Raw genomic sequence first — 27,334 nt, 5'->3', positions numbered from 1 at the left:
TCGGGGTGATGGCTCCGGGGCAGCCTTGAGGCATGCGCCAAGGAGATCTGATGTTGAAAACTGACTCGCAGCAGAGCAAAATGCAAACCAGGTACGACCTGCGGCTGGTGCGCAGGGTTGGCGGGGAGGTGGAATAGGACAGGCAAGGACACACTCGCAGGCCAGAGCGAGAGGACGAAAACCCCAGCCACTCATGATAGAATTGTTTTCTTCCTGGCCAGAAAAGAGAACCACACAGCAAGCCGCCAGCTAGTTTCCCTGCTGGACACCCTCCAGGGACTGCCAGCTCCCCAACCACGCTGCTTGCTGGGAATCAGGGCTCCTGGCCAACTCCCACTTTGGAGCAACGGCGCTGGCTGGAAGCAGAGGCACGGATGGGGTATTTGAGCCTCTCCCTTGCTTCTAGAGGGCACACTCACACCTTATCCCTCCGCTTCCTGGAGAGCGCAGCAAGGAATTGATGTACCTACCTGCAGGAGGAAAAACATTCCCTCCTCCCACCCCCCCGCCAATACCTCCTTGGCAGTAGCCCCTTTATGGTCTGCCAAGTCCATGCTCAAGCCAACCATACAGCTGTGGGGTGCCTCCTGGCCAAGTGACTGCTCTCCCAGGTCTTGTTACTCTCCCCATCTCACTGGGAGATCATTCAGGGGCAGCTGTGCATCTGCCCCCCGCCTCCCGTGTATACATTGGGTCCACACAGAGCTGGGATCAAAGGCCACCTGGTAACAGGATCCCTGCCCCCTCTCCCTCCCCCTCCGATGCTTCAGGGCATGGATTGTGCTGTATCAATTCTCCATCCACAATGATTCCCTCCTCCCTTACCACCGTCATGCAGCTCCATGCACCACATGCAAGAAAGACACCGCACCTCCGGCTCCCTACTGCTGCAAGGGGCCGATTGGCAGCTGCTGGAAGGGATTGGTAGGGCATCTAAGAAGATGCAATAGCATCTCACCCCAGGGCTTTGCACACCTGCTACAGTCACTGGAGACCAGGTCATAGCCAGGGATGACCCTTTCTGCCCCTTGTCCCCTCTCCCCATGAGGATGGCCAGCTGCTGCTACATCCGCGAGCTGCCTCCCTGTTCTGATCTGCCTTATGTGATCCTAACCCTCCACACGTCCCAGCAACCACAGGAGGCTGCAGCTGACTATAGGGTGGCGAAGGGATGAAGCACAAGCCCCTAGGAAGCCAGCAATGGGCAAACGGAGCTGCACAGGCCAGAGGTCCCCATGGGAAGCAGGCCTATGGAGCCACCCACATGGACAGCTCACTGCCCGCTCTCCCTTTCCCCTCTCCCTCAGGCAAGTCGCTCCACCAGGTCAGGCCAGTCTCCTCGCTGACTCGGTTTCTCCCCTGCCCACCCGCTTTCTAGAGGTGTGAGCTCCCGCAGCCCCCAGATACCCCAGCAAACGCCCCAATGACCGCAATGGGAGCAGCAGGGGCCTGGTGTCCGAGAACCTCGGGCTCTCTCAACTGCTTGGACGGTGGCCTTGTACCCTGGGGAACTCTGGATCCAGCACCTCCTAGCTCAGTCCCGCCCCACTCACCCAATTCAGTCTCATCTCCCCCTCCCAGGGGCATCCCCTGGAACTGAATACCCAGGGGACCAGGGCAAGACGCAGTGGGAGGACTAGTTCCCCTTGCTGCAGAGAGGACACCAAGCAAGGCTCCTGCCCCCAAAAGCAGCAGCCCAGGCTCTCCGCTGTTCCCGGGGAGCAGCAAGGCCTGCCCTTGGTTTTGCTTCCTCGGCTCCTTTCGTCCCACACAGCCCAGCTGGCTTCCCGATGCTGCCGCTTAATTAAAACCAGCCGGGTGGAAAGAATGGAATGAAAGGGAGAGGGAGGGGAGAGACTTTCCTGGAAGGGGGCAGACTGGATACAGTCCTGTGCCGAGCAGCCAGCTCGCAGTGCACTCCCGGGGCAGCTCCTCACACGCCGTCAGCATGCTGGGGAACGGTGCATAGGAATGCCCCTGCCCTCGGATGGCGGCAGGTGGGAGGGGTGCTTCAGGGCTGGAGGACAACGCGCATCCGCCTCAGCCTACGGCAGGTTGGTCGCTCCAGGGGAAGATGCTGACGCACCAAGCCCCGTGGGAGTGCCACGGCTGCCACATCCCCTCTCGGCACAGGAGCCCATGGCTCGAAGACTCACCTGCATATCCTGGGTCCACATGGGGAGGGTAAAACCCAAACTTGATGAAGATGGGGATGGGGACTCCGAATTTGAACCACTCCACCACATAGGGAGGGGGCTGCCCGGTCAACGGATGGATCACGTCGCATCCCAGGATCACGCTCTCGCCAGCACGAGCTGTCACAAACTCGGGTTCCTCCCTTGAGCCGTGGGCACCTGGGGAGAAAAAAAAACAGAAAAACAAACGAACAGAGTCAGTGGCTTTTATTGCAAGCAGCCTCTCTCCTCATTCCTGCAGGTACACGTGGCGAGACCTTCACAGGGCACACTAGGGCTTGGGTACCAGCAGTTGGGCCTGGTGAGGAAACAGAGACACTCCCTCTAGCAGCTGAGCTCCCTACCGCCACGCTGGGGTGTTGAGAAAAGGAGCGTTCCCCGACTGTGCAGCAGCAAGTCTCCCACGGCGCCATGCTAACGAAGGGCGCACGGCCAGGCTCTAAGGGCAGCAAGCCGGCAGCACGGTGCCCCCTGATGCTAGCCGACGGCTAGGAGCAGACCAGGGCAGCAGGGTCACGTGGAGGAAAGCCAGCAGACTGAAGAATATCCCACTCCACAGGCCTCTGTTGCCGCTCCCCGTAGCGCCGGGGATGGGTCGTGCTAGCCTCCCCATCAGCAGTTTGAGAACGGGAAACGCTGTCCAAGCCTAGAGAGTCACGGCATCCAAAGGGCGACATGTTCCCAGTAAGCCCCTCCACCCCGCCGGGAAACAGCGGCTTCCACAACTGACACACACATAGGGTCTGCCAACACCGCCCACGGTGCCAGTGCAACCGGGTTACTCGCGTGACTTCCAGACCTGCCAGAGGCACCTCTCGCTCCAGCTACTCGCTCTCCTCCCAGCCACCGGCCCGAGAACAATCCACTTCCCACCAGTCCCAGAACTCTGGCCGAGGGGGCTGAGTCCCTCATCTGCTCCAAGGGCACCGAAGCCGCCCCTCCCCAGCTCACCAGAGCCGGGCCAAGGAGACAGCTCGCCCTGCAGCCACCGGTTTGTTTGTTTGGTTCATTGGATCACCGGGGTTGCTAGCTGGGCAGATTTGTTATGTGTGTTCCCCCGTTTTTGGGGGAGCCACAAGCAGCCACTGAGCATGCCCAAAGGCTGCTGCAGAACATCTCCGAGCTGCTATGCCCAGGGCTGGCCGCTTGACTCAGAAAGGAAGGGGAGCAGACCGGGGACACCGGGGGCTGGGAGTGTAAAAAGAGCAAGGGCGAACATGATGGATAGATGCTGCCTACTGATGGCCCCATCTCGAAGTTCTGCCTGCGAGTGCGAAAGACCAGGCTGCGGGCGCAGAGAGCAGACTGTGCTCTGGCCTAGCACAATAAAGCATGGCAGGGGAGGGGGCAGCCCCCAAAGCTGCCCCCCCGAGGCCTGCTCCCCCTGAGCACATAGGCCTCTTATCAACTACCCAGCCGCCCCCCCTGCTCATGGAGACTCCCTCCAAGGTGACCTTCCTCCCACGCTCCCCACTCCCACATGCAGGTGCCCCTGCCTCCCATTCTGGAGGAGGAGGAGGAAGGGGAGGTGCAGGCAGGAAATGCACAGCTCTTCTATCAGCTCTGCATTGCTTTATATCATCTGCAGGGACGCCTCTCCTCCCTTCAGCAGGGGAGACATCCATTCATAAACCCACTCGCCTCGCCAGCCAATTACCGCAAGGAGCTACAAAACCCTGGAACGGGCCTTTCAAAAGGGAAAGTGCTGACACCACCCGGGCTCAGCCCAGTGAGCGGTGACAGCGTCATTAAAACAGCTGCTCGATGAACTGGACACCCCAGGAACCCACCTGACACATCCACCCCCAGATCCTGAGCCAGCCCTGTCCTACCCTCGCAGCCACCCCACCTGCCACATGCATCTCCCCAGAGCCAGGAGACTTACCCCCATACCCCACTAACCTGCACCAGCCACATCACTCCTCCTAAAGACCAAAGCTAGCCCCCCCAGTCCAAACACAGGCATTTTCCATCTCTCCCCAAGCCTGCTGCCAGCCCCTTCCCACATGCTATCCGGAGCCTGCAGCTAACCCCTTTCCCCTTGCAAACACAAGACTCCCCCCAGGCTTAGCAGGATTGGGTCAGGTCAGGTCACTGCAGGAGAGAAAGACCCACGTGCTGCAGAGAATGGTGCTGCAGCTGCAGCAGGTGGCGCTTCCCTTTGAGTCAGCTCTGACCCAAAAGCCCCAGGGCTGAGCCTAGGGGGTGCTAGTTTGCTGACGGCGCAATCTTTCAGATAAACCCTACGACCAAAGGCCCATTGCGCCACTGACGTTCTGGCCAACTTCTACTGGGGGTAACTCACCCCTCTGCAATTTCAATGTGGAACAACTATGCTCCCCCCAGGGCAGGCTGTATTTCACAGTCAAGTAAAAGCAAGCCCTGGCATTCTTCATCCACAGAGCTCAAAGTGTGTTACAAAGATCAGCCTCCTTCGCTCCAATTCCAGATGGGGAAACTGAGGTACAAAGCGACACAGGGACTTCCTCACTGTCACCCAGCAGGCCAGTGGCAGAGCCAGAAACAGAACCCACATCTCCAGAGTCCAAGTCCAATGCTTTATCCACTAGGCCACATTGCCTCCCCTACATGGCCCCTCCAGGCTTTGCACAATCACAGGGGTAGTGCAGTGGTACAGCAGGTACAGGATTTGCAGGAAAGGTGCAGGGCTCACACCCGCTCGCTGTGGCACACCCGCTCCCCCCCTTTTCCATCCTCTGAGCCAGCTTCAGAGAAGAGGGAGAACCAGCTGCTCTCCTAAAGCGCTGGGAGGTGGGTGGGAGCCCACACAGCCCTACCCTGCACAGGCCCATTCAAGGGGTCTCTCCACAGCAGGAGCTGTGCGGTAAGGCCTAGGGGTACCATATTCATGGCACACAGGGCCAGTCTCCTCTGCCAGCCAGCCTCAGCATGACAGAGGCAAGCAGAGAGAGCTTTAAAACCCTTTGCAACCTAGAAATTCCACAACCTTCACCCCACCAGCCTCCGCACAATCTTACCAACCCAAGTCAGGGCCAAAGCAGCTGTTAGCAGCCCCCTGCTGCTCCTACACCATGCCCCGCAGCACCCGCTGCTGGGAGAGGCTAGCTTTGCTGTTCCTCTGAGCCACTTGCCGCAGCCAGCGCCGCCCCCCCAGTGCATCTGTTACAGTGAAATGCTGGAACTACAACAACTGTGAGCTCCCCCAAAACTAGCACCCCTACAGAAGATGTCTGCCAAGCCAGGCTGGGGCTTAAGAAGCTGTCTACCACATCACAACCAGTGCCCTGCCCCATTCCCTGCAGAGACGCCTGCTGGAAGGGGCTAGGGCTGCTGTGAGCTCCCCTATAACCCGCTCCATTCTCCCAGGGGCAGGAGAACAGCGGTTTTTAAAAGCTCCTTTCAGTCAGCTCCTGCCTGGATCCTGCAGAAGCCAGAGCCTGGGGAATCAGGGAAGCGGCTCCGTGGTACTGCGGCTTCGGGTATCGGAGCTTTTATAGCGTGAAAAGGCTCCTTTCCGCATGCAGCCGGGAAGCTGCTCAGGCTGCTGCTGCCTCTGCCAGTGAAGAATCTTCATTCTTCAGGGAGGCATGTTCCCAGATCCTTCGCTCTGCTCTTCAGGGCCAGCTTTGATTGGCCAATAGTGACATCACTGTTTTTCCACAACAGGAGAGTAAGATCACTGGTTATTTCTGGCTCAGACACAAACGTAAACCAGCACACGGCCCCCACGGGGCCCTGGGGACCCCTGTGCAGGCTGATAATCAAAGTCACTTTGGGGACGCAGGACCCAGGTGGATTTGGCACCGTGGCAAGCCGCTGCTTGCTGGGATAGCGTAGGCAGCAGCCAAAGACTCGCTCCTCTGAAAACTGCGCCAGTGCAGGGAAAAACATGCACCAGTCTGATCGCACAAGGCCACCAGCCATGAGCATAGCACCTCTACAGCTCCCCGGTAAAGGCTATGGGGTCTGTAGCCGGAGGAGGAACGTACCTGGGATGACATAACAGGCAGAAGCATGGCAGAGGGGTGGTTGGGGTGCAAGTGTATTAGGAGTGACCTGGGGACAATAGAAGGGTTTGTGCTGTGTGCGCGCGTGCTGAGCGGTAGATAGGGTGCCTAGCATGTGGGCATGGAGGGGCCATGTCTCTCGCCTGGGAGGGTAACTGCTCACTTGGGTCATGCACACACCACAGGTGCATGGCTGCAGACCACCACCAGGGAGCGGGGACATGTCTAAAAGCAGAGGGGAGCCTCGCAGCAAGTAGCTGCAGCCTTCACCACTCATCACCATCCCATCCCCGGGCTTCACACCACCTGTGCAGGATTTCTTTGCACCTCCCTGGGCCTCATTATCACTGCATTTCTAGTGAGGCCAAGGCTTTTGCACCTCATCAACTGATGGGGTGACTTCAGCTGCCACTCCACCCCTGAAATCTGCAATGCCTTGAGGGGGTCCTGGGACTAGCATCCCTCCTCTCCCACTCCAGTGTCCCTGGGACCTTTCCTTCTGTGCTACTACCCTCTCCTCCACAATGCAACCACCCCACTCTGTGAGGAACCAAAATCATGGCTTTCTAGCCACAGGCTGGCTCCAGCTGCACCCTCACAGCTCTGGAGTGGCTCCTGCTTTCAGATGCCGCAGCAGGCTCCGCACAGCCTGGCGGAGATACGGCACAGCCACTGCAGCAGCAAGAGGGAGGGGCCGGGGTCTGCATAGGGCATTTGAAGGCCAAACCGTTTTCTTTGGGCCTCAGCCAGCATCTGAGATCAAACTGCCCAGGAGCCTGGTCCGAGCCAGCCTTCCTTCCAGCAGGAGAAATCATAGGGTTTGCCCAGAGAGTCCCCCAACCACCTGCCTGGCTCCACAGTATAACCATCTCCCCGCATCTAAATGGGACAGCAGCTACCACATTCAAATGGTGAGCGCACCTTGTGTCAGCCCGAGCTGGGACAGAGGAAGGAGGGGCAGGCTCCCCGGCTCGTCACAGCAGCCCTCCTGGATGAGGGTCCAATCCTGCACTCATGCTAATCTCCTTTAACTGCAGGGTGGGGAGGGGATGAGTGGCTGAGCAAGAGCTGCAGGATTTTGGTCTCCCCAAACTTGACAGCCACCCCAGTCTGGGGGCAGAGGTTGTGCCTCACAGGAGAATCTGCAAGCCCTCTTCACCAGGCCCCAAAGTCTCAGGGTACCGAGGACTTGCATCCATCCTGCCCCCCGCCCAACAGGGAGTGAGCAGGTTCCCACGTCCTCGCCAGCCCAGTGTTCCCCAGCTAGCAGCTTGTGCAGTGCAGAAGCTCGGAGCCCATCCAAGCCTTCGCCGGTACGCAGCAGCTGCAGTGTCTCCCTAACACACAGCTGGAGCCCTGCCAGCGCGCGTAGGACTTGATGCACCTTGGCACAGTCCCCAGCTCTCTTATCTCCAGTCAGCACCAGACCCTCCATTCACCTGAGGAGCATTCAGATTTCCGCTCGGCCAGCAAGAGCGGCAGAAGGGCAAGGGGAGGGGCTGGCTGGAAGGGAGGGAACGACACCACCACATGCACTGGTAGTGCCAGTGGTCTCGTACTGCCTCCTATGCCATCCAACCCAGGAGCTCTGGGGGGATGAGTCTGCCAGGCCTCAGCCGTGCCATCCCAAAGGGTGTGGGCAGCGTGCGTGAAAGAGCAGCCAAAGAAGGCTTTGATATTTGCCTACACGCCTCAGACACAGCCTCAGTGCAAGAGCCTCCTGCAGTCAGTGGGAGTGGATGGTGCTCAGCACCTCACAGGATCGGGCCAGGAGACCCAGAGGCTGCCTCGCCGGAGGGAGAAAGCACCACAGGTGGCAGCCTCCTGCTATCACCCAGCCCCACATACCCAGCACTAGCAGCTCTTGGTACTGACAGCACCAGCTCCCTTCTCCCCCGATTCCAGCAGCTCCCTCCGCCAGCTCCGGCTTCTTGCCCTGAATTTTAATCTCCGTCTGGTCCAATCACGCTCATTTCCTGCCCCCACACACATTGTCAAGCAAACAGCCCCCTCAGCCAGGGACGCCGTGTGCTGGGAGCAGCGCCTGTTCTCAGCACCTGCCTCCAGGAGCTCACAGCTGGGGAAGCTAAACCCGGCTCAGGGGGCTTCGCCGAGAGCAGAGCCCTGCTCCCAACCCAGCGTGGGGACGCTGGAGTGCTGCCCCCACAGCAAGAGGAAACAGGGCTCTGCGGGGAAGGCTGAGAGACTAGGAAGTGCCTTGAACCCCACCGGCTACAAGCAGGAGCTGGGCTGGCCCGGCCTGGAAGGGACACCAGGAAAGGCATTGGGGGGGCAGGGAGGGAGAGCAATGCCATAGCACAGGGCCCAGTCCTTCCTCCGCTAAAGCCAGGCAGACCCAACGACGGTGCCCATCCTAGGAAGCTTGGTCATTGGCATCACCAGGCAAGGGGACTGCCTGGCGCTGGGTGTTGGCCAGGAGAGCCCTGCTGAGCCAATACTCCCAGCGTGGCTGTAGGGTAACCCCTTGCTAGCGCTCATGTCCCAACGTCGCCTGCTGCACTCCAGGTCTGAGGATTCCACTCCCGCTTTTCGGGATCGGGGCGCATGGATGTGCCCCATTCAAAACAAGTCTCTCCCCACGGCTGCTGAACCTGTTTCAGAGCCAGATTCCAACCAGCTCACACCCCTCTGGTTTCAGTGCAGTTTGGCCAGCTGCAGGGGAAGGGACCAACACCAACCAGCTGCAAACTGTACCTTACCCCACGCCAGCAGATGCTGTCCCCACCCTGCGCGAACAGGGCTACAGTGCTCAAGGGGAGTGACAGGAAGGCACCAACTACAGCACTCACATGGAGAGCCACAGGGTCAGGGGATCCCAAGAAAAGCCGCAACCTCTGTCATACGCTACAGCAGGACCCATGCTCCCACCCTCCCCAGCCGAGGGTACGTCCACACAGCAAACAGGCTTCAGCATGGGGAACGCAAGCCTGGCAGAAGTCCTCTTCGTTGAAGCTTGCACTGCTGCAGCATACTCCACATTGAGGCACGCTGCTCCACCAATCCAGCCCCGGAAGGGACTCTCTTGAAGGACTCAATCGCGTTTGAATGTGGCTGCAAAGAACTGAGCTAGCCAATAAAGCCCACTTTGTGGTCAGCTACGTATGCTCCTGCGGGAGCACAGCAGGCAATGCCCTGCCCCCACCACCCTCAATGCTGGGGTACTGGTTTCAGTGCTGACTCAAGGGAAGAGCACTGCATAAAGCATGACCAGTGCTACTTCCTGCCACAGCCAGTGGGCTCCCATCTGACTGCTGTCCAGGCCTGACGCTGCTTAGCTTAGATCTGATGAGAACACAGCCCACGCTGCTCTGATGGCAAGGGACCAAGGGCAGAGGAGGGAGGAGCTCCCAGCCCACCACCTGGCTCCAGCTGGGAATAAGTGAGTTTCGACTGGAAGCAGATCCCCCAGTGCCATGTCAGGCCAGACAGCTGATTGATCCCCACCGTGGCCATTCACAGCCAGCCTCTGGGTTGTTTCTCGGCACGATTAGCAACTGTAATTTGCTTTCGACTGGATTGTATTTCACGGCCCTTCCTCGCAGGAAGTTGGTAATTCAATCTTCTCATCACAAAAGGGGAAGAAATAGCAGCAGCAGCAGCTTCTGCAGGGCCTGGCAGAGAGGAAAGAACAAGCAACAGCTATCCACAGGACGGATACCCAACACCGTGGTACCACCTTTTCCTCACTGCCCTGCCTAGGGTATCGGTCAAGAGAGGACGGGGGCCATGTGCCGGAGCAGCTCTGTGATTCCTAACATTATGCCTTACAGTGCCTCCTGCTGAGTGAGGTTGGGACTGCAGGAGCTGGAAGCTCTCCCCGCTGGCATGCACAACCTGCAAGCAACAGTCTCACGTTCAGGATGACACCAGCCCTGATGCGTCAAGTCTTTCTGTTCAGGGACTGCTGAATGGCTGGGACAGGATAGCCCATTCTCCAAGGCAGCTTCAAAGAGGCTTTTACAGACGAGAGACAAAAAAATAGCACAAGCCGTGTATCTTTGAGGCCCGACACAAAGGGACCAGTGACGTCTGGAAGGAAGCCATTGCCCCCGGCTCTGAAGGCACAGAGGATGGCAAGCAGAATAACGAGCCATTTAATTATAGCCCGCACCAGTTTAACACCATCCTCCCTAACACATCACAGCAGGCAGGCCTCTGAGCAGGTGAGAGGAAGGGAGGGGAGGAGGGGAACACAGTGCCCAGCTCAGGGACTGTCTGGCCGTCTGGGGAAGACCCAGGGTGCTGCAGGAAGGGGTGCTGGTGAGCCAGCTGCTCGCACTCTTCCCTCATCGCCGTCTTTTTCTCTACACTTGTGCCAGTGACCTCCCATGCTCTGGCTGTTGGTGTTATCCTGGCAACACTCACAGCTCTGCACTTCCCTCTTCAGCCTGTGGCCATCTCCCCAGTCTCTCCTCGGGGGTGCCCCGCTGCTTCCGCAAACCATGCACCGCAAACGCAGATCCCCTCTGCCCACCTCACCCCTTCTCCTGCCACCATCCTCCCTGGCACCTGAGCTCAGGGCTGTCTGGGACCCCCTTTCCTCACCCCTCACAGCCAGGATCCTCCCACTCCTTCCTCACACACACACACACCCCACACTCCCAGAGCCAACATGTGTTTCGTGGCCCGATGCCAGGGGCAAGAGGCCATGCCATCTCTAACCCCTCTCTCTGGAGCCTCCCCTCTCCCATCATCCAGCAAGTAATGCAGGCTTCCTCCTCCATTGCTCTGACAATGTCTCCCCCACCCCCTGCTCCTCACGTCTCTCCACTGGCTCCCTGTCACTGAGAATGAAGTTAGGAGGAGGGGTTTGAGCCCAGCCCCCAATGCTTCTCACCTCCCTGTGCCTGGAAGGGTCTGTCTTCCTCACGCACCTCCTCCAAAGCCCTCTCCCCGCACCCCATCCCGCCCCTTGGAGTCCCCCTCCTGCCTCAGCCCCTTCTCAAATCCACCAGCATTCAACAGGCTTTGCTCCCTCCATAAGACTCCGTCCGTTATGCTGCACTGCTTGAACCCCCTTCCTTGGCCTATCTTCATCACCTCGCGCTGCCTGAGCCTGCAAACTCAGAGGCAGGACGCGTGTCTCTGAACAGGATAGGAAGAGCCAGGGCACTATATTGATCGGTGATGGCATTTGGAAAGTGTTTGGGGATCACCAGATGAAAGGGGATTCATGAGCCTCAGCTATTATCCTGTGCCCAGTGAGGTGATGAGTTCTCTTCGACAGACGTCCCTGCCATCCACCTCTACACGACAATCCATCTCTGAAGATAACCGTCCCATCCTTCAGCCCCAGACAAAGACAACCTGATTTTCCAAGTTGCTGAAGAAACACTGCTTCACCAGGAGCTGCAGGTGCTCCGGCTCTCTGGAAATCAGGCCAGGAGGGGGGCTAAGACCAAAGGGTATAATCAGAGTCATCCACGTAAGGCAGGTGGACAGCTAAGAAACGATGGAACAAATCCCTGCAGAAGACTCTGGGACCTGGAATCCTTCCATAAGGTGGCAGCAGCTAAGCTGGAGGGGACAGACTGCACCATCCCCTTTTCTGTTGGAAAGATGAGCAGAACAGACAAGAACTGTCCCATGCAGAGGTAAATGCTCCCTTTTCCTCCCTCCCTCCTAACTGGCCTGGCAATAAGCCCTTTCCGGGCTGCATGGCCAAAGCAAGGAATTTCCATCCCCCGCCAATCAGAAGAGAGCCAAGGGGAAGCCAATGTCAGCTGGGCGTGAAGATTCACAGCCCACCCACAAGCAGCAGAGGCGGTTAACTTCAGCTCCAAGAAGCAGCTCATTAACTAACAAGAGGGGAATGGGAGTGTGTGTGTGAATGGAGAAACAGCCACATAGAAAGAGCAAAGCTGAGAACGGATGAGTGAACACACAGGAACGGGAGAACCAACAAGGCAAATGGAGAAAAAGAATGAATGGAGAAAGAGAGAATGGATGAGCATGAGAGAGAAGGAAGGAACGAGTGGGAAAGGACAGTGAGTGTGGGAAGAGCGAACAAACAAACAAGAAAACGAACGCACAAGGAAGCCTGAGCAAGCGAAAGGCATCCATGGGTGCACAGGGGTGTTTCAAAAACATCCCCATTTCAAATGGAGCCGGGACCAAGTGACTGGGGGCCCAGCTGTAAGCCGTTTCCTGGGCTAACACCATGAGCCGGGTTTGAAATCCCACTCCCTCTTTCCGAGAAGGGAAAGGAAGAGTCCAGGCAGGTCAGAGCCATCTGATAGGCTTGGTCCTCTCTCACCTGCAGGGCCCGTGGATCAGCAGGATCCACTACACACACCTGCAACTTTGCCCTCACAGGTTGCCACGTGCTTCGTGCCCACTGCTGCCCAAACAGGCTTGGCACAGAGGGAGTGGGCAGCATGCACATGCCTTGCAATAGCCTCTGGAATGGAAGTGCTGAGATGTGAGTGAAGGAAAATAGGTCAGTTTCTGGCAGCTTGCAGTGCCGGTATCTAATCGAAAAGCCAGTGGGGTAACCCCATGCAGGGCTAGGCTTCACCTCCACATGAGGAAAGCTGTCTGCCATCCATTACAATTATCAGCACCCAGTTCTTATGGGGATCCCTGCTCTCACCCCCAGCCCTGCTCTTCGCTCTGGATTCCCTCTCTTGCTTGGTTCACATACCTGGCTAGATGCCCCCATCTCACTAGCAAGTTTCACTCTGTCTGCACATTAGCGGCCTCAGCCCAGAATTAGCCTTCCAGTCTAGTAACTTCCTCTCTCCGAGGGAGGGCGAGGAGCACAGGGCTTGAAATCTCGCAAGAGATGCCAGCATCCCATGCCCTTGCGGCAGGGAAGAGGGACAAGGGGGAAAGCTAACTGCACCTCCAACCCAAGCGGTACATTTGGGGACAGTCCCACGCAGTTACACACATTTAGGATACTTTCAGGCATTTAACCACATCTGTGATCTGGCAAAAGAGATCATGGAAATGGGACATCCACAACAGCAGAGGGTTCTTCAGTAACTCTGCCAGATCAGGGTGGGGTCACATTTTTTAGGTACCTGTTGAGTCTACAAAATGCACACACATACCCATGGTGCACTCCAAAAAACTTGCCATTTACAGCACAGCGCTATAGATACTAGAGTGACGGGTGCTGGAGAGATCAGCATTGCCAGCTCCCAGAGTTTTACAGTATCACAATATTGGCTGTTTTTCAAAGCCCCAGCTCCTGAAGGCATGTGGTCAGGTGAGAATTTCAGCTTTCATTTACAAAGTAAGTTTCTGGCCCTTGTGTTTGTGAAGAAAAGCTTGAGAACACGACCCATACGGGACCTAAAGATTAAAAAGCCAGAGGGCAAATGAAAAAAATCCCAAAGGTATTTAAACATTTCATGATTTCTGTGGTCTGACACGTGATTTTTGAATGCTTGCGATTGGCCATACAGAGAGATACAGAAGAGATATGGGTACAAAAAGGTATAAGCAACTCTGTGAATCATGTGCACAAGTACCACTCTGCCAGCGCCACTTTGCATGGTGGGCAGAGAAATGCAGGGCTGGCATGTATGCCAACGCTGCAGGAGCGGCATGGGTGATCACACTTCAAACATGGCCCTGATGGAACTTCCACACACAAACAGGCCCTGCTGCTCCTGGGCAGGTCAGTGCATATGCAATAGAAGTAACTCCACTCCTCTCTCCCCACCCCCCATATCTTCCATTTCTCTCCCCTCCCCTCTCTGCCCCCTCTCCTCCCCCCAATCAAAGGATGAGTAGGTCCTCTGCACTCTGCAGCCCATTTGGTTGAAATACAAGCCAGCAGCAGGAGGCGGGAGCATCACATCTGAGGCAGCATCTTTCTAAGCAGACACTGTCTGTTGTAGGATCCATTCAGGTCTCAGAGGTGTTCTGAAAGCTCTGGTAGCTGATTTCACACCTGCATTGTGGATTCTCTCACTTCTCTGGGGCATGGTGGGGAGAGAAAGGGCCTCTCGTTTTTTACAGCTTGGACCCCACCATCCTGGTGGACGCATCTTCATGGCTCTTCTGCCCCATCGTGAGTACGCCGAACACCCCCATCGCTCCCAGGACACAGAGTGGCCATGAGGGATGTCCAACCCTTTACATCAACACAGAGCCATAGTTGTGGACTGCAGCGTCAGACCCTGAGCTGGGACATGACAGATGGAACAGTGGAGCAGAGCGAATGTGCAGTGACAGGTACTGTATTTGTGGCTGGGTGCATCAATCAGCGATGACAGGAAAGGCAGAACTAGGGGCTCTGAACATTTCATGGGGTTATTTCAGTCCATATGTGAGGCATGCCCGTCCCATGCTCGGTCTAGGTCCTTCTAACAAGCTTTAGAACACAACACAACCGTGCGCACATGCTATTGTGGCAAGGCCTTTTAGGAGTCCCGAGAGAGAACAGGCAGCATGCAGCAGCCCAAGTAGTCAGGTCCCTTGGATTCCGCTGCAAGCTCCTTCCTGGAGAGCCTAGACATCAGGATTCTTGGGGGCTACTTCAAGCTCCAAGGGAAGCACTGTTTTGCAGTAACTGGTGAGGGTGGGACTGGGAGTCAGGACTCCTGGGTTCCATTTCTACCTCTGCCACAGACTCATTCTGCTCCTTTGGCCAACACACCCAACTTCTGTGCCTCAGTTTCCGCTAGCTCTAAAGTGGAGACAACACCTGCCTCACAAATAGGAGTCCATGAGCAAGGCTTCACTAGCGAGATCAGGGAGGAGACACCCTGCTGCTGTATTTCCATAGGCTCCCTAGTACATGGGCACATCTCCCATCACCCTGGTCCAGTAGAGACATGTTGGGCATTCAGAGCTCCTGCAGTCCCTCCACCTAGCCAGCCTGCGCCTCCCCATAAACTCCCTTCAGCTGACAGAGGGAGAGGGGAAGGGGCATGCACTCAGAGCTGCTCTGCCTATCCCAGCAGAGCCACCCAGCCCATGACACATAAACGACAGCCCTTTCAGCTCATCTGGATGCCTACAGGCTTCAAATATTCAGAATTGGGTTCCACTGCTCCACTCAGCCATCTCGTTCCCAGGGTTATCAACAATGCTGGCTCCCTCCCTCTCCACCAGGGGCCAACAGCAGCAGTTCAACCGATTCTCCAACCCCCAGATCTTTCTAGGGTGCCAGACTCTGACAGAAGCACATGGGACTCCACTTGTGGGGTGAATCCAGGTCCCACTTCAGACAGTGTCCAATAACAGGAGCATTAACGCTCTGTCACCGGCTCTGCCTCGCAGCTGTTCTCACTTTGGTGCCAAGTTGCTATATGGGGGAGAAGAGAGGCAGAAAGGGCTCCAGAAAGGTGCATCGAGCCCAGCAGAAAGACTCTCTCTCAGCCAGCTGGGCACACAGGACCCACCTAATAACAGAGAATCTCTGAAAGCTCCACTACAAGTGTGGAAGAAAAAGGACATTTCATTGGACGGGCTGCCGCTAACCCCAAAGGTTCAACCCTGCCATCCTCTTGCTACTAATCCCATACGAGAGCGCATTCTGGGCCTCTGAAACAGTGCAAGGTTGGCAGGGGAGTGGGGTCCCATGTTTAGAGCAGGTGGGCTGGGAGTCAGGGCGCCTGGGTTCTATGCCCGACTTTGACAAGGCAGGGCAGAGCGGGTTCAGAGTCTAGATCCTCAAGTCACATTCCTGGTTCTGGGTGCACAGATCTCTGGCCTGCCCCTCTCTGTGCTCAACCTCCCTCGTGAAAATGGGGATAACCCCAACCACCCAGGGAGAAGGCGAGGCTGAGGGATTCTCACGCAGCCAGAGGGGCTTGGCTGGGAGACTCTTTACCTCCATACCAGGCAACTGGTACACTCATTACGCACGCTGCCCGCGGACCAGCACAGCACAGGCATGCAATCGGGTAAAATGAACCCCGGCCCTGCCCCGGGGCAGCCAAGCCTTCTCCCTGAAAGCCCCATATGGCAGATAATGGATGAGACACCAGTCCAGGGAAGCCAGAGAGGAGCAGCAGACAAACATGCTGCCCTAATCAGTTCTGCCTGAATGGTGACATGAGCCTTCCCTCCATTCCCCAGTGCCAGTGCCCGCAGAGCTGCCTGCGCCCTTAATGCTCCGCTGGTGCCCCGGGACGCCGTGCAGCAAGAGGCTCCCGGCGCGTCCAGCACGCTGGAGCAATCTCTCCGCGCTCAGCCAGCACAATCGCAAGGTTCACTTGAGGTCACGGGAAAGCTCAGAGGACGTGAAAGCACCATCCCGCCGGAGCGTGATGTGCACAGGGCCCCCTGCCATCCACAAGTAATTAACGGGCTCACTGACCAACTCTGCCACTCCACAGGGCCAGCTGGGATTCGGACAACAAGCCTGAGAGATGGGCCTCCCTACCAATCAGGGGCCAAGAGACCAGTGACAGATGTGTGCCCCCCCTCCCCACTCCATCACCAATCAGAGGCTTGGAAGCCTTGACCCTGCGGGCACCTCCACCAATCAGCACAGAGGTACCGCTGACCCATTTGGACCTGACCCTCCCCTCCACCCCCAACCAATCGTAGCCCAGTTTCTGGAGAGTCGAGAGGAAAGATGCACAAGCCACAGAGCCCAGCTGCGCCCTGCTACCCAACCCCAGGGTGGTGATGATTTATCCACCAGACACATACCCCAGGGTGGCAGCATCAGCCCAACCCAAAGCTCTCAGAGAGCAGTAACAAAGAGGCCGGTTCTCACCCTGCAGAGCAGTGCAAGCATCCCACAGTGCAGAGATGAAATCTGCTTTGACACATCCCATTCACAGCATTGAAGGCAGAATATTGCAGGGATCGGGGACGACAAGCCACTGGCATTTCATCGGGGGAGGCACTGGAATGCAGGAGGATCTGCTCTAGGGAGAGACTGTAAAATGGCAAGAACCCCACCCCTGCTAACTAGGAGGGTAGCAGAGAGCTGGAGTCCATCCGCCTCCCTCCCAGATCACATCACCAGCGGAAAATGACAGGAGCGAGTGGCTCGGCTTGAGCGGTGGGGGTTTGCTCAGCCAGTTAGAAACTGCACATGACAGAAAGCTGCAATTAGCTGCTCAGTCATCTAAAGAACTACTGAGGAAGCTCGGCTGACTCTGCAGGCTGCCTGCTCTTCCCGACCAGAACACTGGCTGGCTGTACTGCTGGTGGGGTCTCTGTGTCCTTTTGAGGGCACCTGCCTCCCTGATACCTGCCCCCCCTCTGGCTGAATCCATCACCCAGGATAACAGCCCCACTGGTCTCACAGCCAAGGACCTTCCCCCTCCCTCCTCACTTCTCTGCCTCAGCTCAGAAGCAGCATCTGGGTTTGCAGCAAGATTCCTGCTTTTTTAACCTGATTTTCCAGATGGATTGGCTGAGACACACATAGGTCAAGTGACTTGCCTCAAGGTCACACATCAGAAATGGGAGAAGGAGGGAGGGGAAGACCTGGAATAACCAGAGGGGACAGCTTAAATGATCTATGCATCAGGTTCAGAGTAACCAGGCTCCCTAAAGCTTCAGGTTCAAACCCCTTTCCTCCTTCAGAAGCAGAGAACCATGCAGCAGAGGGGACAGGGCTTTCACCAGTGACCCTTTAAGTAAGATCATGTCTCCTCTATGGTTGCATTTAAGTTCCCCCGGCACCATCGGAGAGTACAAGATCACGGCAGTGTCCTTAGGCCTTCCTAGCCAGTATGCTGGACAGCATTCGTATCTTCCACCCACCATCTCTTTCCAAAATGCTGTTTTGCGGGTCCCCACCACTACCCTCCAGGCCACATGAATGAGAGACGGGGATTATACAATCAAGACAATTCCTAGAGAAATAACTCTGGTAAACTATAGTTAAGTATGTAAGGGGGAGTCATTGCAGTAGGGCAGAGGTGCCAGCTGAAATCAGGGACCCTTTGCACTAGGCACAGTATGCATACACACACACACACACACACACAGTGCCCCTGCCCCAAGAACTTGCAATCTAGGTAGGCAAGACAAAGGGTGGAATGAGAGACTTGCTCGAGGCTGCACAGCTAGTCAGTGGCAGAGCCAGGCCAGATCCCAGGTTTCCTGACTCCCAGTACAGTTCCTGACCCCCAGTTTGAGAACCCCCTGGTCTAGTGAGCAAGGACCTTTCACGGGGTCACAAGGTTATTACATGGGGGGGTTGCGAGCTGTCAGCCTCCACCCCAAACCCTGCTTTGCCTCCAGCATTTATAATGGTGTTAAATATATTTTTAAAAGTGTTTTTAATTTATAAGGGGGGAGTCGCACTCAGAGGCTTGCTGTGTGAAAGGGGTCACCAGTAAAAAAGTTTGAGAGCCACTGCACTAGACTATGCTGCCTCTGCTGAGTTAAATGCGGAAGTTGTTAAAAATAAAATTCCCCCAGAAACCACACTGCCAAATGCTGCAGTTTTTAGGTGTTCACCTATAGCTCAAAACACACACAGCCTTGAGATCAGAAACTACTGGACACCGAATACCCATCGAGAGACTGGTGTTCTTCTCCTTTACTCATTTCAAGCAGCAGCCATGGTACCTTGCTTCTTCCTGGAGCGACCTCCAAAGAACAGACCATGCTTACCTAGCACCTGAAGGACAAAGCCTCTAACCGCTCCCCTCCTGCCACGGGGTGCTCCACTCACCACTGCGCTGGTGTCTCCTGGTCGCTCTGGGGATTCTCTCTCGAGGCCAACATCCCCTTCCATGGTTTGCATGTCATTGCTCCAACTCTCTCTCTCCCTGGTCAACAGCCCCTCTCGCTCCAGGAACCACAACGTCATCTTTGTGACTCAGCCCCACAGCCAGGTCACTCTGTATTTCCCCCCCCTTCTGGGGTATATCAAAGTCTTTCCGTCAGCAGTCCTAGGCAGTCTTCCCATTCACTGCCTCAGGTCTATGCCACACCTACTGTGGGTGGTAGGGGAACCTAGGCCCAACCTCTGCTCTGGGTTCCAGTCCAGGGACCCTCAACCCAGCATTTCCTGGCTTTCCTCTCCCAGCCCTCACGGCTCCTTCCATAGACTGCTTCCCTCTACTCTGGTTCCCCTTCTCTCTCCAGGTGTACCAGCTCCAAACCCTCCTCCCAGGGAGTGACTGCCCTGTCTGTTACCTGGCTTCATGGTCCCCACCTGTTCCTGCACAGCTGAGCCAGCTTTCAATTCCCTCCCTGGCTCCTCCTCCACCAGGTGCAGCCTGCAGAGTTAATTGGCCTATTTGACCATCTTAAGGCCTGTTAGTCCTGTGCAGGGTGGAGACTCCATCACACCTCCAAAACACAGACTCCACATCCTCAGCAAGTCCCGCTGCTGGATTCATGCCCCATGCCTTCTGGCCCAGCCAACGTGGTCAGAGACCCACTGCTTACCACAGGACTGCTCTGCCTATTCCGGGGGGGGGGCTCCTTTCCCCTTCAAACGCACAGAAAGGGAGCACGCTCACAAAGATGCTGCGCTGATATCGATGGATTCGCTTTGAGGTTTGGTTTGTGCTAAGGTCCTCAAGTGCTTTGCAGCTGGGAATTAAGCCGCAGCATCCTGGTGAGGTTGGCATTATCCACATGTCGCTGATGGGGAAACTTAGGCACAGACGGGCGGTGACTTGCCCTAGAGGCCACGAAGCAGATCAGAGACAGAGCCGGAGTAGAAGCCAGAACTCCAGCCCCCATCTCATACATTAGTCCCAGACCCAACTCTCCCCTTAGGATATAACTTGCCACCAGCCACAACCTGTGGCAGCACTCTCCTAGTTCCAGATGCACATGGCAAAGGTCCATCCCCACATACCGGTGCCTCTCAAGGGCAGCAGAGGAGGGCCTTAGTATTCTGCCACAGGCTACCCACATCCTGGCCCTCCCCTGTCCGACCCAAGCCACAGCACACGCCCACCTGCTAAGAATAGCACAACACTGACCCAGGCACAACACAACAGCACAAAGCTGCCTGTTCTAAAGCATCAGTCCTAGTCCCCTTGCAGCACTAACATTCCAACCGGCATGCACGAGATGATCGTTCTTCCCTCTGAATATGAGCACCGTGCCTTTAAGGGAGGCAGCGCTCTGCTCTGCTGGTGAGACAGTGACAGCTGCCAAGCCGTTAGTTGGGCGCATGCAGGTCATCCCTACAATCAGGAGTGCTGGAGTCTGGTAGCCAAATCTGCACAGAGCAGGAAGGGAAGCCCGTAGCGAACAAGCATCCCCTGGGATCCACCTCCAGGGCGGTGGGACACAAAGGAAGCGCACACATGCTTGCCTACATGGCTGCCCCTACAGCCACTCGGCCGTGCTCATCCACCAGCTCCCCCCACTCCTAAACTCAGCACTGATCAGCTGCGGCAGGAAAGTCAAGTGGAAACAACCCCCAGGGTCAGAGACCTGCTTTAGACCCAGCCATCCCCAGCGAATCCAGCTGTCTGCATGCTGCACTCACACAAACTCTTCTCCCCACTCAGAGCAGACCCCATCCCACTGGGAGAGTGGGGTCGCTCTAGCATCGGGTGCATCAGGACCCTATGGAAATGAACCCCCAACACCCTTGAGGAAACAGGAGAGAAGCAGGTATGAGCAGGCCCAGCTCAGTGGGTGCACATGGGGTGTGACGAAACCTATAGCTGAGCCAGAGCCTGTCTGCCTCCTGCAAACGCCGGTAACCAGATACTGGTGGTTTCTATTGCCAGGACATATGAAACCAGCTCATGTTTACAGCAACTCCGGACACAGCGATTTTACAACCCAAAAACTAATAACTCCGACACAAACACTTTGTACTCCACCAGCTTAGACACCTGCCAGCTGCCCCCACTTCGGCTTCCAACCTCTGCCAGCACGGGCACCTCAGGCCGAGCAGCGGACCCAGCCACGCACCCACCTCCTCAATCCCCTACTCAGAGCCACTGCCACAGCTCCAGAGGGGGCGGTTCTCAGAGCCCTGCCTCCTCTGGTCTCTCCCTGGAGGGATGCCCCCATGCACGGAAGCGAGGAGTAGCCAGGCCTCTCGCTAGACAGAGCGCTAAGGCCATGGAGGGAGATGGGGCCTCTTTCACTCATGAGTCTTTCGCTGAGGATCACAAGCGGCAGCAAGAGGCACAAGCTGCCCCTCCCCAATCAGCGAGATGCTACCAGGCTGGGACTCCAGCAGAGACATTCACTGCCACTGGGGTTGGGCGATTACATTGCTCTTTGATTAGAGGCTCGGAAGTAATCAAGATAAATCAGATTAGTCTTTGCTCCCCGCGGAGGTTGGGGAATTACTGGTCCCCACTGTCCCTCTGCTAGGCATCAGGGAGGGGGAGAAAAAGATCCCCCAAGTCTTCAGCCACTGAGCAAAGATTAAAAAGATAGATGTGGAAATAGCCCAGCCTGCCCCAGTTCTCCCAAACTCCACGTGCCATCCAGAGGTTTCCTCTTTGTGGCTGCAGCACAGAAGAGGAACAGGGATGTCCCAGGACCCAGACCTCACTGGGTGGGTTTTTCTACAACATGCAACTAAACCAAACCACCACCACCACAATCTGCCCTTATTCCCAGTCTGACAGCCACCCACGCGCCTCCCTCTCTTTCTGAGCCCCCAGGCCTTGGGGACACACGAGGGGAAGGGAGAAAGCCATGTCCCCAAAGCATACGACCTAGGATGTGCTGACTCCAGAGCTCCCCCAGTTATACTCAGTGCAAATCCCATTGCCAAGCCCTCCCACCGAACACCCTGCCAGGTGCACGGGGCCAGATGCCCAATCCTGGCAGACTGGTCCCAGTCCAAACACTCTCATGAACACCCAGGAGGGTGTTGATATCCAAGGCATGGAACACCACACCGAGTCCTTGGCATGCCATTTCCCAGCCCCCTGTGCTCTAACTCATGCAAGAGACACTGCTCCAGCAGGGGCAGCCAGGACCTTCAGAGACCCCGGGGCTCAGAGTTCAGCATCACCTTCTGCAGTCCCTTTTGGTTGAGTTAAGCAGCCCCACCGGCGATGATCCCTGTAGCACCAGAGGAGCAACCTGAGAACAAAGCCAGAGTAGCTCCTGCAGACTGTATAGAGAAATGTCAGGGTTTCACTCCAAACCCTCAAGGATGAGGAAACCACCCACAACTTTATCCTTACAGATGCCCTCCCCTTGCTGCTCCCTGACAGATACGGCCTTATTCCAATGACCGCTACAGTAACGTCACTGAACCCAGTAGAACCTCACCTCTATGAAACTGGTGTGATATCAGAAGCCCACTGAGTTCACCACTCCTTGCATCATACCTTCTCCCACTCTGGGGGCCCACGCTGTTACTAAAGCCATGGTGTGGGCCTCCTAGCCATCTCTGAAAGCTGGGATGGGGTGGCGGGCTGCCCTCCCTTCCCCTGGAGTCCCCAAGTTGTAGGAAGGAAGGAGCGTGGCACTAGGAACCACTTTCAGTGGGGGAGGAACCCACAGCTTTTAGCAAAGGCCTTAAATGATCCTTCTGGTCCCTGCTGGTTAAGCCCTGCAATCGGAGCTTCTGATCCAGGACAAGGGATGGAGAGCTCTCAGGGGGGAGATCTGCAAAGCCAAGTCATGGGGCTCCACACTGGAAGGGGAGCAGCACGGAGTCTTATCACCCAATGTTACCAGCCCAGTCTTGAGAGATTGCACTGCGAAGGGCCACTTCTCCAGCTGGAGGGAGCTCCTGAGTGCATCCCACAGGGATGGAGTGATGGTCTGCCTCAGGGCCATGCCATGACCTCAGCTACAGTGATTCTCATTTACATGAAGAGGGTTGAGCTGGGGATAAGGGAGGGAATTCCCTGGGAAGGCAGGGGAGGGTCACCTTACAGGGCAAGGATAATCGCCAAGTCTTGTAATTAACTAAGGCACAGGATCAGGAGTCAGGGTCCGTCAGTGCTGATCCCAGCTCTGCGACTGGCTCACAAGATGACTTCATGGAAGGCACGGCCCCGCTCCATGCCTCAATTTCCCCAATTGAAACAAAGGGATAACAATGCTTTCTCCCATCATTCATGCTTCTCAGGTCTTTGAGAGCACTGTAGGCACTGTAACAGGCAGAGCCCAGCCCACCGTCCCTGTCTCCTGTAGCCTGATTCTCTCCTTCTTCCTGTTGGGCAGGAGACAGAACACAAGGGAGACATCTACACACCCACCTCCGCCCTGCAGCAAGACAGATGGACAGAGAAGGGCAGATCCCCAAGTAGCCAAAGTGCAGACGCGTGGATAGCGCTCAGAGAGACCAGGCCAAGGGCAGGACCACAGAGCCAAGGCAGTCACAGCACAGCATCCTGCTGTCACCGTGTGACTCCTCAGCACCTATTTCCTCATCCGGGACACGTAGAGGTGAGCAGAAAGCGGAGACCGCACTGGATCAGTTCACTGCCAACTGGCCACTCCTCAAGATCCTGGGGAGGGCTGCAGAGGCCAGAAACAGGCAGAAAGGGGGAAGAGAAGCAAAGACAGCAGCCAAGGCGACATAGTGCTGCCCTTAAGAACTCCAATCAGTGACATAAGAGGACTGACACTTATCAAAGGGGATGCGAAGAAGACTCCAGAACAGTATCTACTGCATGCTGTGATGAGCCATCAGCAGCTTTAGCAACAACAAGGGACATACGCACCTGCCCACAGTTCCAGCAGCATTTATTTGCTGAAGAGCTGCAGAAACGCAAAATCGCATGTCAGGCTCATGCAGACAGCTGCCCAGCTCTGTCCGGCTTCAGACCCACAGGTTAAGGGTAAGACCTTGCTGGGCTGCACCAGCAGAGATGATGCACATGGAGGAATCCCAAGAGGATACAGAACAGCTCTCCAGAGCCAGGACTGAGGCCTGGCTAGGCATCCCTCCAAGACGGTGCTTTTCAACCTTTTTTCATTTTCAGACCCCTACAAAGGTGTGGACCCATTTGGAAATCAGACAGTCTGTGGAGCCCCAGAGGTTCGCGGGCAATAGGTTGAAAACCACTGCTCTAAAGAATCACACAGAGCAGCCCTCCACAGACAGCTCTCCCCATCAGCCTGCCCTGCCTGAGAGCCCAAGGAGAAATTCCTTACGCACCTCCTGCGCTCACATGACCCCTCCACACACTGCATAGGACACATACTCAGGGCCCTTGCTGTGCACCGACCTCTACCATGCTCACTCATGACACAACACATACACATGTTCACGGGCCCACTTGCGCACAGGACAATTATGCACAGGGGACACCCCGACGGCCCTCACTGTGCATGAGAGAGAGCTTGGAGCACCAGGCCTGATGCAAGATTTGAGGCCTAACGCAGAGGATAAGAACCAAAGTTAGGCCAGGTATTAAAGCAAATGCTGACAAGTTCACTGTTCAGTACACAAACCTGACAAAGCTCTTGCTAGCATACTAGGCATGGAATATTTACATAAATATATTTCAGCTGGTACAAATGCATTTTAATTTAGTACAAGAGAAGGTGGTTTAAGGAAATAAATAGGGATGTTTTGTTCAAAACAAACAAAAATGATAAATGTTATCAAACATGTAGAGTAGGATGTAAATTGTTTATTCCAGTTTGTGTGTGTTTATAATGCTGGGGCACCTTGCCTTAACCCTTTGTAGTAATCTCAAGGTCTACTTGGTCAGCTGCCTGCGCAAAGCTGGGACAGCACACGGAAAGAACACACACTATGCACAGTGCACTCACACATCACACCAGCTCACTATACACAGCACATACACGCACTCCCCTACCATCCACAATAGACTCACTCATGATACACACAATGGCACTCCAGCCTCATCAACATGCAGACTCACTACACACAGCTCGCCCGCCCCACGCACAGTCTACTCACAGTCTGCTCCCACGCATTATTCATAGTACACTCACTCAGCACGTCTACTCTACTCACTCATCACACACCCCCCCAAGGCACACGTGCATGCATACCCGCGCACACGCATGACACCAAGTCCCTTGACCCCCATCAGTGCACACGCTCTGCCCCAGAATTCCTGTTTCCCCATGTTTAACACGCAGGCACTGCCCCAGCTGGGAGTTTCTCGGTCTCCCTATGGCACTTGCAGAGTTAAGCATCCCTTTCCACTCAGGAAGAGGGCAGCGTGCTTCTCCCCACCCCCACCCCCCAGCAAAGAAGAGATTCTATTCATGGTATTTTTAAGCAACAAGAACTTCCCCTCTTTATCTCTCCATGAGACAGAGGGTCATTCTGGACCTGCCCCTGCAAATTAACCTCCTGCTCAGCAGACCCCAGCATTTCAGCTGGTGGAAAGGGCTTGGCCAATTCTTTGAACCAGTTACAGATGCAAAGCGCAGCCCAACACCAGCAAGGGAGAAGCACCAACTTACAGGTAATAACCACGGCGGAGGCCATCACATCACATCCCTAACACAGCATATACCTGCCATCGGGGTAGGGTGCAACAGACCCTGCAACAATGGAGAACTTGGAGAGTAGAGGTGCCTATCAGGGGGCTCATATCATTACAGTATTTGGCCTCAGAGTACATCAGCCTAACAGAGGCAACCATTCTTCCTTGTGCACCCATCTGTCTGCCTGTCTCCATGGTTTGCGTCTTCGATTGTAAGCTCCTTGGGGCAGCTACTGTCTGGTCTTTTTGTTCGGTGTTTGTGTAGCACCTAGCACTGTAGTCCTCGACTAGGGCTCCTAAGTACTACCATAGTACCCAGAATAAACAGTAATACGGGACTGAGATGCCCGCTTTCCCCTATACTTAGGGGAAATAATGGTGGTGGCTGTCAGGAAAGGGTCACTTAATAGCAACCACTGCCTACCTGCAGGGCTGCAGCCTTGGGTTCAGGCAGTGGAGAGGGGACCCCTGGTCAATTACCGCTCTTGTCCTTTCTATCCAATGAGCATACAGGCAATTGGAAATTGATATGGAGGGCTGGTGGAAAAGGGCTACTATAGATGTTCTTTCAGCAGCCCACTGGACTGCTCTGATTCATTCGTGGAGATGCCAATCTCACTTCCAAGCATTAAGTGCTCGCCAAGAAGTCAAGAATTTTGTTTTCCATCGGGCTCCCTTGATTAAAGGCATTTGCTGGAACCGAAGTAGTCATCTGCCCTCTTCAGCAATATGACCTATTGGTCACCACTGGCTGGAAGGCGTAATAGGGTCAGGTGGCTCAAGAGACACCTCTGGATCCACAGCTGTTGGAGCTAAGAGACCGTAACTCACACTGAAGTTGAAGGGGTTTGCTGGTGACAGCCAAATGAATGAGGCAATGCAACTGGTGAGAAGGAGTGCTATTGAGTGGCTGAAGCAGGAGACGGGAAAATCAGGACTCCTGGGTTCTATTCCCAGCTCTGCCTTAGTGACCTCGAGCAAATCTCCATCTCAGTTTACTGATCTGTAAAATGGAGAGGATACCACCCACCTCACAAAGGGAGCAGTTGAGGCTTATTTAGTAAGTGTAATGCTCCTCAGGATCCAAGCATGAAAGCCACTGGAGAAATGCCATTAACGACCGGGGCAGGGCTGAGATTGCTCCAAAGCCCCTATGCCTAGAGAAAGAGGGGGATGAGATATGCTCTCTTAAAAAATATATATATACTGGACACTTTGCATTGACCACATCCTATTGCACCTTCACTAAAACAGGGAAGGGCTTTTAATCAGGAAAAACTTCACACACACCCCCTTGAGTGGCAGGTCTGGTAAAGCCACTTTGGCCCAGTGAAAAGCAGCTGAAGAAAGAAACCTACAGGAAGCGTGCCTCCTGTCAGCGTGAGCGAGAGATATCCTGGCTTCCTCTCCTTCCCTCACACAGGGATCAGTCACTCACAGCCTCCTCGCCTTCCCAGCCACGGCTCATCTGGTTCACTTCTTGAAAGAGAAAATTCCAAAGCCCCCGAGAGGATTTTTGCAGCATTCAAGTGACTCCAATCCCGAGAACACAATGCACAGCGCAGTGTGCAAGCTAATGTTTCATAAACTTCATGAGTTTTGGTTGACTGCCCTCAGGGAGGTCATTTTAACATGATTAGCATTTTCATAAGATGCTCGAGGCACTTCTAGCTCTTTTTCTGCAGATTCCTTAAAAGGAATAAAAAACCCTGTTTTGCCAGGCACTATTAGGAATCATTTAAAGTACTTAACCATCATACATAAGCAATGCACTTGAAACAAGTCGCATTTCATGCTGTAACCGGTAGCCGTATAGCAGAACAGCCAGCCC

General features: G+C 55.5%; 1 protein-coding gene across 9 annotated transcripts in view; it reads right to left on the bottom strand.

Moving 5' to 3' along the window:
- The window catches only part of IGSF9B (immunoglobulin superfamily member 9B), a 151,244-nt gene that overhangs the window by 67,624 nt on the left and 56,286 nt on the right, over window positions 1-27,334 (bottom strand). For 8 of the 9 annotated variants that reach the window (XM_039496563.1, XM_039496559.1, XM_039496557.1 and 5 more), the window contains one exon: window positions 2,157-2,354. Coding sequence is in view for 7 of the 9 variants with exons in the window: in XM_039496559.1 (XP_039352493.1) it covers window positions 2,157-2,354 (198 nt within the window). In the remaining 2 variants the exon portion in view is untranslated. Of the gene's footprint in view, window positions 1-2,156; window positions 2,355-18,809; window positions 18,946-27,334 lie in introns of those variants that run through there. The other variant, XM_039496564.1, reaches the window with a different exon arrangement.

Source organism: Mauremys reevesii, linkage group 12, assembly GCF_016161935.1.
Source record: "Mauremys reevesii isolate NIE-2019 linkage group 12, ASM1616193v1, whole genome shotgun sequence".
NCBI classification, from domain to species: Eukaryota; Metazoa; Chordata; order Testudines; family Geoemydidae; genus Mauremys; species Mauremys reevesii.
The sequence above is the reverse complement of the archived record's forward strand: the minus strand, read 5'-3'. Positions and strand labels throughout refer to the sequence as shown.